General features: G+C 45.9%; 2 protein-coding genes across 2 annotated transcripts; both read left to right on the plus strand.

Moving 5' to 3' along the window:
• Positions 1-3,926: 3,926 nt before the first annotated feature.
• LOC131291567 (uncharacterized) lies at positions 3,927-7,958 on the plus strand. The gene has a single exon (XM_058320728.1). The coding sequence runs from the start codon at positions 3,927-3,929 to the stop codon at positions 7,956-7,958; it is 4,032 nt and encodes a 1,343-aa protein (XP_058176711.1).
• A 150-nt stretch (positions 7,959-8,108) lies between these two features.
• On the plus strand, positions 8,109-8,844 carry LOC131291568 (uncharacterized; the record flags this gene model as incomplete). The annotated part of the gene is made up of 1 exon (XM_058320730.1): positions 8,109-8,844. A coding segment is annotated over exon 1 (736 nt), but the record flags the coding sequence as incomplete, so codon positions are not given.
• Between the last annotated feature and the right edge of the window lie 4,248 nt (positions 8,845-13,092).

A 13,092-nucleotide genomic window follows, 5' to 3' on the forward strand; every position in this document is an offset into this window, starting at 1 on the left:
GTGGAATCGCTTCCTTGCAGCCCGGTGACACCTCGCTGCGGTATATGGTGGTTTTTGTTGTCCGTACTTTGCGACGAAGTAATCGATTGTAGTGAGCGGAACGGATTGGGGCTTTCCGTTTGCCTCGTCAAACAGCCGCTTTTCTTCCTTTGTAAGCCGGTGGTTTTCCGAACGCGATGCTTCGATGATATAAGGCAGTTTCGTGGCAGGATCAGCATGCTTCCACAGCTTTTTCCGGTCGGCGCAAGTCAGATTTAAGGTGCTGTGTTGTTTTGTAAAAATATTGTAAGGTGTTATGGTTCGGTTTGCTTTCTTGTTGTATGTTGTTTTGGTTTGGTTCTGGTGGCTAGAAATAAACAAAACAAAACAAACAATACAGTCAATGAAAACAAAGGAACCTTTTGGTTGATTATTTAAGACTTACGAATATTGTTGCATTTCTTGTGGGGTTGTTTTCGGCGTCTTGCCCAAACACTCCCGGACTCCTTTCTTCTGCACGATGCAGAGCATTTCGTCCAGCGTCCGATGCATGTTTATGGTCTGCAACAACATTTTAGTAGCGCTCTTTGCTTCTTCCGTACGGTTGCCGACAGCGACGCGAGCCCAGTCTATTTCCTGCAGCCGGGCATCTGCATTTAGCACGTCCTCTGCTGGCAAAATTGCTCGAAGCCCGTGGACCAAATCATTGTACTCTGATTCCGTCCACTGTTCGGCAGCTACGTTTCCGAAATTCGCTCCTTGTTCGGAGTCCGCCGATCCGAACAGATCCTCACTTGCATTCATCAGATTATAAGCCATTTTCTTCACCAAACTTTTTATTTTTCCTGGAGAGTAACTTGTTACGTCTGCTTTTTTTGACCGTAGAAATGAGTCTACAAAATGGCGTCGTTTTTTGCGGCAGGTACATCGTACAAGATGGACATCTTCTGTCCTGCTTCCCAAAATGTCAGTTGAACGAAAAAGGAATTTATTATTTGACAATAGTTCACAAACAATATTTAGAACACGTTGTTTCTTTCTGCGTGAATGTGCCAATAATATTTCGATGATGTGAAAGAAACATGACTAAATTTTGAATAACGACTAGAGAGAACAATTCTTTTTAAAACTAGAATAATAAAAAAATTGGTTCATTGGTTTTCTTTATGCTTTTTGAAGAACTGAACCCGCATCTTGTAAACACGATGACATTGAAGAATATTGTCAAAAAGAAAACTTCTTACGGAATACATTTGAAATACTGAAAACCGGCTCAACGGGGTCCAAATCAGTGATGTCTCCCCTAGCTCAAGATTTTTCTAAAAAACCATCGCATCTTCTCGCTCTCGACGGGATGTTGTTGGACTCCGCATAACGTTTCCAAAACTTATTTGTTTTGCAAGATTGGTTTGATACAGCCTGAGCTACGCTTGATTTTGTGTTTTTTACGGTACCGAAAACCGGCTCAACGGGGCCAAAATCAGTGATGTCTCCCCTCATACCTGATTTTACTAAAAAACCATCGCATCTTCTCGCTCTCGACGGGATGTTGTTGGACTCCGCATAACGTTTCCAAAACTTATTTGTTTTGCGAGATTGGTTTGATACAGCCTGAGCTACGCTTGATTTTGTGTTTTTTACGGTACCGAAAACCGGCTCAACTTGGCCAAAATCAGTGATGTCTCCCCTCATACCTGATTTTACTAAAAAACCATCGCATCTTCTCGCTCTCGACGGGATGTTGTTGGACTCCGCATAACGTTTCCAAAACTTATTTGTTTTGCAAGATTGGTTTGATACAGCCTGAGCTACGCTTGATTTTGTGTTTTTTACGGTACCGAAAACCGGCTCAACGGGGCCAAAATCAGTGATGTCTCCCCTCATACCTGATTTTACTAAAAAACCATCGCATCTTCTCGCTCTCGACGGGATGTTGTTGGCCTCCGCATAACGTTTCCAAAACTTATTTGTTTTGCGAGATTGGTTTGATACAGCCTGAGCTACGCTTGATTTTGTGTTTTTTACGGTACCGAAAACCGGCTCAACGGGGCCAAAATCAGTGATGTCTCCCCTCATACCTGATTTTACTAAAAAACCATCGCACCTTCTCGCTCTCGACGGGATGTTGTTGGACTCCGCTTAACGTTTCCAAAACTTATTTATTTTGCGAGATTGGTTTGATACAGCCTGAGCTACGCAAGGTTTTGTGTTTTTTACGGTACCGAAAACCGGCTCAACGGGGCCAAAATCAGTGATGTCTCCCCTCATACCTGATTTTACTAAAAAACCATCGCATCTTCTCGCTCTCGACGGGATGTTGTTGGACTCCGCATAACGTTTCCAAAACTTATTTGTTTTGCGAGATTGGTTTGATACAGCCTGAGCTACGCAAGGTTTTGTGTTTTTTACGGTACCGAAAACCGGCTCAACGGGGCCAAAATCAGTGATGTCTCCCCTCATACCTGATTTTACTAAAAAACCATCGCATCTTCTCGCTCTCGACGGGATGTTGTTGGACTCCGCATAACGTTTCCAAAACTTATTTGTTTTGCGAGATTGGTTTGATACAGCCTGAGCTACGCTTGATTTTGTGTTTTTTACGGTACCGAAAACCGGCTCAACGGGGTCCAAATCAGTGATGTCTCCCCTCATACCTGATTTTACTAAAAAACCATCGCATCTTCTCGCTCTCGACGGGATGTTGTTGGACTCCGCATAACGTTTCCAAAACTTATTAGTTTTGCGAGATTGGTTTGATACAGCCTGAGCTACGCTTGATTTTGTGTTTTTAACGGTACCGAAAACCGGCTCAACGGGGCCAAAATCAGTGATGTCTCCCCTCATACCTGATTTTACTAAAAAACCATCGCATCTTCTCGCTCTCGACGGGATGTTGTTGGACTCCGCATAACGTTTCCAAAACTTATTAGTTTTGCGAGATTGGTTTGATACAGCCTGAGCTACGCTTGATTTTGTGTTTTGTACTGTACCGAAAACCGGCTCAACGGGGCCAAAATCAGTGATGTCTCCCCTCATACCTGATTTTACTAAAAAACCATCGCATCTTCTCGCTCTCGACGGGATGTTGTTGGACTCCGCATAACGTTTCCAAAACTTATTTGTTTTGCGAGATTGGTTTGATACAGCCTGAGCTACGCTTGATTTTGTGTTTTTTACGGTACCGAAAACCGGCTCAACGGGGCCAAAATCAGTGATGTCTCCCCTCATACCTGATTTTACTAAAAAACCATCGCATCTTCTCGCTCTCGACGGGATGTTGTTGGACTCCGCATAACGTTTCCAAAACTTATTTGTTTTGTGAGATTGGTTTGATACAGCCTGAGCTACGCAAGGTTTTGTGTTTTTTACGGTACCGAAAACCGGCTCAACGGGGCCAAAATCAGTGATGTCTCCCCTCATACCTGATGTTAGCGCCGTAAAGTAGGCAAAGGATGCCCCAGTAGCACAGTCCTTTGCATAAGATAATTATGTTACCAGTAGTAGATATGTTAGTGATAGCTAAGTAATAAGTGTTTGTGAGATAAGATCTAGCGTTAAGATAACTTGTAAGATTACATCAATAAATGTATTTTAGTCTAAGCTGAACCATCGACTTGAGCTATCGGAACATTGGTCCTTCGAACCGGATAGAATTTGGATTCTTGTAACATTCATCCGGAGTAAACCGCGTTAGAGAGTTGATTCGCGGAAAGAGTTTGAGTTCAGTGGATGGTAGTTAGATTCACTAGTTCGTGGTGGTTGCCGTGGTGAAATTGTGACCATTGGACCTGTACGTGAACGACCGTGTCAAGCGGCAACCAAATCCAGCAAAGCGCGCGCGAATTTGAGTCGACGCTACAGTGTGGCACAAAAAGTTGGCGGTTGGCGTATAAGGATTAGCGTTTCTCGGGACAAAAATAATAAGGAAAATGCCCGTTTCGGACAAAATGGTGCGTCAGTTGAAACGCGTATACAACGACAAGTTAGCGGGAGTTGATTTTTTTTATGAGTTCGTCGAAAATTATACCGAAAACCAGCAGTGCCAGATAAGCAGCCTCCTCATTTCGTTGGAAGAGGCTAAGAGTAACTTCGAAAGTGCGAGAGAAAAGTTACTAACGGAACACGAAGAATGTGATACGGTGGAACTTTTGACCGAAAAACAAGCCTTCTACGGGAAGTTCCATCGGGTGAAGGGCTTTCTGTTGGAGAAGCAAGATGGGGCGGACGGCCATAGGCCGGCTGCAAATAGTACAATGGCGAATGCAAGTTTTACAAATTCGCAAGTGAGGCTTCCCAAAATCGATTTACCGGCGTTCGATGGTGACAAAACAAAATGGATGAGCTTCAAGGATCGCTTCACTGCAATGGTTCACGATGCAGAGTTGTCGGACATAATGAAGCTGCAATATTTGTTGGCTTCGCTAAAAGGAGATGCTGCCAGGTTATTCGACCACGTAAAGCTTGTAGAAGGAAACTACAACAGTACGTGGCAAGCGTTGTTGGATCGGTTTGATGATGCGAAGATGCTGAAACGGAACTACTTCAAGGCGTTGGTGGATCTGCAACCGATGGCTGCCGCAACGGCGGAGGAATTGACTCGTATCGTCAACGAATCGAAGCGCTTAGTGCTTGGGATGGACAGATTGCAGGAGCCTGTATCTTCCTGGGATACCCCATTGTCAAGTCTGGTAAGATACAAGTTCGACGAGCAAACACTAATGGCTTTCGAACTTATTGCAGCCGAGCAGAAGACGGATACCTTTAAGGCATTGATGGAGTTTTGTGAGCGGCGCATCAAGATTCTGACAAACTCGGTCGTCCACACGCAAAACAGGATCGATACGAGGCCGGCAACCAGAGCCACAAGTACAAATCATGACCATCAAGGTACTCGAAAGCCTACACAAAGACCGCATCCGGCTTCAATGTCCTGTGCAGCTCAGACAGGCAACATGCTCAGAGGGTGTGTGTTGTGTAAGGCTGATCATCATATCGCAAGATGCGAGAGATTTGCAAAGATGTCGTTGTCAGAGCGCCAACAGATTGCGAAGGTTGAGTCTTTGTGCTTCAACTGCTTGGGAAAGGAGCATCAAGCAAGATTCTGTAAGGCCCAGTCAAGATGCGGAAACTGTCAGAAACGACATCACACCTTTGTATGCAACAAAACCAATCCGATTACCCCGAGAACAGAGAGCAGCATAAGCGCCACCACGTACATACCAGCTCCAGTTGATTCGCAGCCTTCACAAGAGAAAATGATTTGGTTGTCAACGGCTCAGGTGTTGATTTGCAATGATGAAGGTAGAGAATTTCCAGCTAGAGCGTTGCTGGACCAGGGGTCGCAATCCAACTTCATGAGCGAACGGTTGGTACAGCAGTTGAAGCTGAAGAAAAGGCGACTAAATAAACCTTTGTCCGGCATCGGAGCAGTTTCGCTAAAGGCAGAGACGATGGTGGTAGCTACCATGAAATCACGAGCGTCAACCTTTGTGTCTCGAGTGAATTGGTTGGTGCTGCGAAACATAACAGCCAACTTTCCAGCGCAAACTCGGAACACGGAGTCCTGGAACATTCCCCAAGCACTGATATTGGCAGATCCAGCATTCTTCCGGAGTGAGCGGATAGACCTTCTGATTGGTGCAGAGTTATTTGGCGAGTTGCTCCAACAAGGTCAATTAAAGTTAGCACCTCACTTGCCAAAGCTCCTGGAGTCCAGCCTTGGTTGGATTGTATGCGGCAGGGAAGAACGAGTCTCTGAAGATGCAGCTGAGGTCGTCTGTTCCTGTTTGGCTGACAACGATCTTGGGGCAATATTTGAGAAGCTGGCTAGCCTGGAAGCGATACCGGAAGAACGTGTACGGTCCGAGCAAGATGAGGAATGTGAAAACCTTTATCTAAACACAACGAGGCGCACCGAGTCGGGAAGGTATGTCGTTAAGTTGCCCAAGGTAGCCAACTTCGAAGAAAGGTTGGGAGACTCACTTCAACCAGCATTGAAAAGGTTAGCGGCCATTGAAAGGCGTATGATCAAGGAGCCGAACCTGGGTGCCGCGTACAAGGAATTTATGTCCGAATACATCAGACTAGGGCATATGACAAAGGTGTCAACTTATGTAGAAGATAAGATGGCAGAGGGCACGCCACGGTTTTACCTACCGCACCATGCAGTTTGGAAGACTGATGGATTGACGAAAAAGTGTCGAGTGGTGTTCGATGCATCATGCCGTTGTGGTACCGGGCTAAGCTTAAACGACATTTTGTTGACTGGACCGCGATTACAAGACGACATAGAAGTCATTCTTCTCAGATTCAGGATGAGGCCTGTGGCCTTTGTGGCTGATGTAGAGAAAATGTATCGGCAGGTCTTGGTGGCGGAAGAAGATAAAAATCTACAACGAATATTATGGAGAGAAACCGCCAATGATCCAGTTGGGGTCTACGTTCTGAATACGGTAACGTATGGGACCGCGTGTGCACCCTTCCTAGCAATCAGGACATTATTTAAGATTTTCGAAGATGAAGGGCATCAGTTTCCCATGGCGTCACGCTGCGCAAATGATTTCTATGTTGACGACATCTTGTCCGGCGCAGCGACCATAGAGGAAGCGGGAAACATGGTAAAGGAGCTCAGTGAGTTGCTCAGCATGGGAGGGTTCGGCCTCCGCAAGTGGGCTTCCAATGAGCCAGAAGCACTTGCAGCAATCACACCAGAGCACATCGCGAAGGCAGGAAATTATGAGTTTGGGACGGAGCCTACAGGTACGGTGTCCACATTGGGCTTGTCGTGGAACACATCGTCGGACGTCTTGAGTGTTCAAGTTAGGCTACCGCCACAGATTGAAACCCTACGCACGAAACGGCAGGTATCGGGATGCCTCGCGAAAGTATATGATCCATTAGGATTCCTCGATCCTGTTAAGATGAAGGCAAAGCTGCTTTTGCAACGTATAGTAACTTTGAAGGATGCCAAGGGAAAACGCTGGGACTGGGACGATGTGTTACCAGAAGGCTTGTTTGCAGAATGGATGGCGTTCTTTCCCCAACTTACGGCACTATCAAAGATAGAAGTTCCAAGACCAGTGGTAACGGATAGCAGTATGGAAAAACAAGTGCATATATTCTGCGACGCATCGGAAAGGGGGTATGGAGCTTGTTGTTACATCCGTTGTCAGAAAGTTGGCGAAAAGGCGACAGTGAACTTCTTTATATCGAAATCGAAGTTGGTATCGTTGAAGCAAAAGATAACGATCGCTAGATTGGAGTTATGTGCAGCGCTCTTGGGCAGCAACTTATATCGGTTAGTGAAGAAGGTCCTGCCGGAAGGAGCACCTGCCTTTTTATGGACGGATTCCATGACTGTGTGGCATTGGGTGAATTCTCCTCATGGAAATTGGAAGACATTCGTAGCGAATCGCACATCAAAGATCCAGCGGAACGCGGAAGGAGCTCAATGGAGACACGTGCCGGGAGTCGAGAACCCAGCGGATCTGGTGTCTAGAGGGGTGGATCCGGAGGCACTTATCGACACCAAGCAATGGTGGTCGGGGCCAACATGGCTCTCCTTGGAGGAAGAATCGTGGCCAGCATTGCCAAACAATGCAAAGGCATTGGAACCTACAGGAGAAGAACGAGCAACAGCGGTACTAGCCTCTTCGCTTGACGAAGAGAACTTTAGTGACCGACTCTACTCCCTGTGCTCCACATACACGAAGCTGCGCAGAGTTGTGGGATATTGTCAGCGATATCTCCACGCTCTAAGGTCGCATGCAAAACCAACGTCAGAGGAAATGGCACCGTTGACCACGGAAGATTTAAGGATGGCGGAGTCAACGCTTTGCCGCTTGGCACAGAGGGAGCAGTTGGCGGCAGAGCTGGACACGTTGAAGAAAGGAAGGAGTTTGCCGAGTGCTTCGGGCTTGAGGTTCTGCGATCCATTTCTGGGCGAAGATGGATTGATTCGTGTCAAGGGACGGCTTTAGAACGCGCATATGAGTGAGGCAGCAAAGCATCCCATAATAATTCCCAAAGGGCATCCGTTGGCGAGGTTGTTGGCGTTACATTACCATGTCAACTTGCTTCATGCTGGGCCACAGTTGATGTTGACCTCATTACGACAACGATTTTGGATCATGGGAGTGAGGTCAGTGGTTCGGCAAGTGCAGCGGCAGTGTGTCAGCTGCTTCAAGAATAAGCCGAAGCTGGTGGTGCAACCAATGGGAGAGTTACCTGCAGCAAGAGTAGCGGAAGCGAGACCGTTTGCCATATCGGGTGTGGATTACTGCGGCCCAGTGTACATCAAGGGCGGTCATAGGAAGGCAGCACCCACAAAGGCATACATCGCAGTGTTTGTGTGCTTCGTTACGCGGGCAGTGCATCTGGAGTTGGTTTCCTCTCTGTCCACGGCAGCCTTCATAGCGGCACTCCGAAGATTCGTGTCGAAGCGAGGATTAGTGGCTGAACTGCACTCCGACAATGGCACCAACTTCAAGGGAGCCGCCAACGAACTGCGTAAACTCTATGATCTGCTTAGTTCCTCTCAATTTCAGGCAGAGGTAACAACTTGGAGCAGCGAACGAGGTTTGAAATGGAGTTTCATTCCGCCCGGAGCTCCCCACTTCGGAGGACTTTGGGAGGCAGCGGTTAAGTCGATGAAGCGTCATCTACATCGTGTATTGGGAGACGCAGCTACCACGTATGAAGATATGGTCACGCTGTTGGCGCAGGTAGAATGTTGCCTGAATTCGCGACCTATCACTCCGATGTCGGATGACCCTGCAGATTTGGAAGCACTTACACCGGGCCACTTTATCACGGGTTCAAATATGCAGCAGGTCCCGGATATTGATCTGCGGGATATTCCGGAAGGCAGGTTGAATCATTGGCGGGTGATTCAACAGCGATTTCAGCACTTTTGGGCTCGATGGCGATCCGAGTATCTGCATCAGCTGCACGTTAGGAATAAGTGGAGTATGCCTGCGACGGCTATAGAACCTGGAATAATGGTTATCATTCGTGATGACAATATGCCACCAAACAAATGGCCATTGGCACGAGTGATAGAAGTGCACCCAGGGAAGGACGGTATAGTCAGGGTAGTTACTTTGCGCACAGCTCAGTCGGATAAAGTGAAAAGGCCAGTTGCCAAGTTATGCGTACTTCCATTTGAGGGCAACAGAAAGGAAGGAGGAAAGGTTCAACAGTGTAAATAGTTTAATTAGTTTATAAAAATTTGAATTTTTATGGTGGTCGGGATGTTAGCGCCGTAAAGTAGGCAAAGGATGCCCCAGTAGCACAGTCCTTTGCATAAGATAATTATGTTACCAGTAGTAGATATGTTAGTGATAGCTAAGTAATAAGTGTTTGTGAGATAAGATCTAGCGTTAAGATAACTTGTAAGATTACATCAATAAATGTATTTTAGTCTAAGCTGAACCATCGACTTGAGCTATCGGAACACCTGATTTTACTAAAAAACCATCGCATCTTCTCGCTCTCGACGGGATGTTGTTGGACTCCGCATAACGTTTCCAAAACTTATTAGTTTTGCGAGATTGGTTTGATACAGCCTGAGCTACGCTTGATTTTGTGTTTTTAACGGTACCGAAAACCGGCTCAACGGGGTCCAAATCAGTGATGTCTCCCCTCATACCTGATTTTACTAAAAAACCATCGCATCTTCTCGCTCTCGACGGGATGTTGTTGGACTCCGCATAACGTTTCCAAAACTTATTTGTTTTGAGAGATTGGTTTGATACAGCCTGAGCTACGCAAGGTTTTGTGTTTTTTACGGTACCGAAAACCGGCTCAACGGGGCCAAAATCAGTGATGTCTCCCCTCATACCTGATTTTTCTAAAAAACCATCGCATCTTCTCGCTCTCGACGGGATGTTGTTGGACTCCGCATAACGTTTCCAAAACTTATTTGTTTTGCGAGATTGGTTTGATACAGCCTGAGCTACGCTTGATTTTGTGTTTTTTACGGTACTGAAAACCGGCTCAACGGGGTCCAAATCAGTGATGTCTCCCCTAGCTCAAGATTTTTCTAAAAAACCATCGCATCTTCTCGCTCTCGACGGGATGTTGTTGGACTCCGCATAACGTTTCCAAAACTTATTTGTTTTGCGAGATTGGTTTGATACAGCCTGAGCTACGCAAGGTTTTGTGTTTTTTACGGTACCGAAAACCGGCTCAACGGGGCCAAAATCAGTGATGTCTCCCCTCATACCTGATTTTACTAAAAAACCATCGCATCTTCTCGCTCTCGACGGGATGTTGTTGGACTCCGCATAACGTTTCCAAAACTTATTTGTTTTGCGAGATTGGTTTGATACAGCCTGAGCTACGCAGGGTTTTGTGTTTTTTACGGTACCGAAAACCGGCTCAACGGGGCCAAAATCAGTGATGTCTCCCCTCATACCTGATTTTACTAAAAAACCATCGCATCTTCTCGCTCTCGACGGGATGTTGTTGGACTCCGCATAACGTTTCCAAAACTTATTTGTTTTGCGAGATTGGTTTGATACAGCCTGAGCTACGCTTGATTTTGTGTTTTTTACGGTACCGAAAACCGGCTCAACGGGGTCCAAATCAGTGATGTCTCCCCTCATACCTGATTTTACTAAAAAACCATCGCATCTTCTCGCTCTCGACGGGATGTTGTTGGACTCCGCATAACGTTTCCAAAACTTATTTGTTTTGCGAGATTGGTTTGATACAGCCTGAGCTACGCTTGATTTTGTGTTTTTTACGGTACTGAAAACCGGCTCAACGGGGCCAAAATCAGTGATGTCTCCCCTCATACCTGATTTTACTAAAAAACCATCGCATCTTCTCGCTCTCGACGGGATGTTGTTGGACTCCGCATAACGTTTCCAAAACTTATTTGTTTTGCGAGATTGGTTTGATACAGCCTGAGCTACGCTTGATTTTGTGTTTTTTACGGTACCGAAAACCGGCTCAACGGGGCCAAAATCAGTGATGTCTCCCCTCATACCTGATTTTACTAAAAAACCATCGCATCTTCTCGCTCTCGACGGGATGTTGTTGGACTCTGCATAACGTTTCCAAAACTTATTAGTTTTGCGAGATTGGTTTGATACAGCCTGAGCTACGCTTGATTTTGTGTTTTTTACGGTACCGAAAACCGGCTCAACGGGGCCAAAATCAGTGATGTCTCCCCTCATACCTGATTTTACTAAAAAACCATCGGATCTTCTCGCTCTCGACAGGATGTTGTTGGACTCCGCATAACGTTTCCAAAACTTATTTGTTTTGCGAGATTGGTTTGATACAGCCTGAGCTACGCTTGATTTTGTGTTTTTTACGGTACTGAAAACCGGCTCAACGGGGCCAAAATCAGTGATGTCTCCCCTCATACCTGATTTTACTAAAAAACCATCGCATCTTCTCGCTCTCGACGGGATGTTGTTGGACTCCGCATAACGTTTCCAAAACTTATTTGTTTTGCGAGATTGGTTTGATACAGCCTGAGCTACGCTTGATTTTGTGTTTTTTACGGTACCGAAAACCGGCTCAACGGGGTCCAAATCAGTGATGTCTCCCCTCATACCTGATTTTACTAAAAAACCATCGCATCTTCTCGCTCTCGACGGGATGTTGTTGGACTCCGCATAACGTTTCCAAAACTTATTTGTTTTGCGAGATTGGTTTGATACAGCCTGAGCTACGCTTGATTTTGTGTTTTTTACGGTACTGAAAACCGGCTCAACGGGGCCAAAATCAGTGATGTCTCCCCTCATACCTGATTTTACTAAAAAACCATCGCATCTTCTCGCTCTCGACGGGATGTTGTTGGACTCCGCATAACGTTTCCAAAACTTATTTGTTTTGCGAGATTGGTTTGATACAGCCTGAGCTACGCTTGATTTTGTGTTTTTTACGGTACCGAAAACCGGCTCATCGGGGTCCAAATCAGTGATGTCTCCCCTCATACCTGATTTTACTAAAAAACCATCGCATCTTCTCGCTCTCGACGGGATGTTGTTGGACTCCGCATAACGTTTCCAAAACTTATTTGTTTTGTGAGATTGGTTTGATACAGCCTGAGCTACGCAAGGTTTTGTGTTTTTTACGGTACCGAAAACCGGCTCAACGGGGCCAAAATCAGTGATGTCTCCCCTAGCTCAAGATTTTTCCAAAAAACCGTCGCATCTTCTCGCTCTCGACGGGATGTTGTTGGACTCCGCATAACGTTTCCAAAACTTATTTGTTTTGCGAGATTGGTTTGATACAGCCTGAGCTACGCAAGGTTTTGTGTTTTTTACGGTACCGAAAACCGGCTCAACGGGGCCAAAATCAGTGATGTCTCCCCTCATACCTGATTTTACTAAAAAACCATCGCATCTTCTCGCTCTCGACGGGATGTTGTTGGACTCCGCATAACGTTTCCAAAACTTATTTGTTTTGCGAGATTGGTTTGATACAGCCTGAGCTACGCTTGGTTTTGTGTTTTTTACGGTACCGAAAACCGGCTCAACGGGGCCAAAATCAGTGATGTCTCCCCTCATACCTGATTTTACTAAAAAACCATCGCATCTTCTCGCTCTCGACGGGATGTTGTTGGACTCCGCATAACGTTTCCAAAACTTATTTGTTTTGCGAGATTGGTTTGATACAGCCTGAGCTACGCTTGATTTTGTGTTTTTTACGGTACTGAAAACCGGCTCAACGGGGTGCAAATCAGTGATGTCTCCCCTCATACCTGATTTTACTAAAAAACCATCGGATCTTCTCGCTCTCGACGGGATGTTGTTGGACTCCGCATAACGTTTCCAAAACTTATTTGTTTTGCGAGATTGGTTTGATACAGCCTGAGCTACGCAAGGTTTTGTGTTTTTTACGGTACCGAAAACCGACTCAACGGGCCCAAAATCAGTGATGTCTCCCCTCATACCTGATTTTACTAAAAAACCATCGCATCTTCTCGCTCTCGACGGGATGTTGTTGGACTCCGCATAACGTTTCCAAAACTTATTTGTTTTGCGAGATTGGTTTGATACAGCCTGAGCTACGCAAGGTTTTGTGTTTTTTACGGTACCGAAAACCGGCTCAACGGGGCCAAAATCAGTGATGTCTCCCCTCATACCTGATTTT

The sequence above is a fragment of the Anopheles ziemanni genome (genome assembly GCF_943734765.1).
Source record: "Anopheles ziemanni chromosome X unlocalized genomic scaffold, idAnoZiCoDA_A2_x.2 X_unloc_11, whole genome shotgun sequence".
Taxonomy (NCBI): domain Eukaryota; kingdom Metazoa; phylum Arthropoda; class Insecta; order Diptera; family Culicidae; genus Anopheles; species Anopheles ziemanni.

Excerpts from the sequence above, each read along its gene's own strand:
- LOC131291567 (XM_058320728.1), top strand. The coding sequence starts at position 3,927 with ATGGTGCGTCAGTTGAAACGCGTATACAACGACAAGTTAGCGGGAGTT.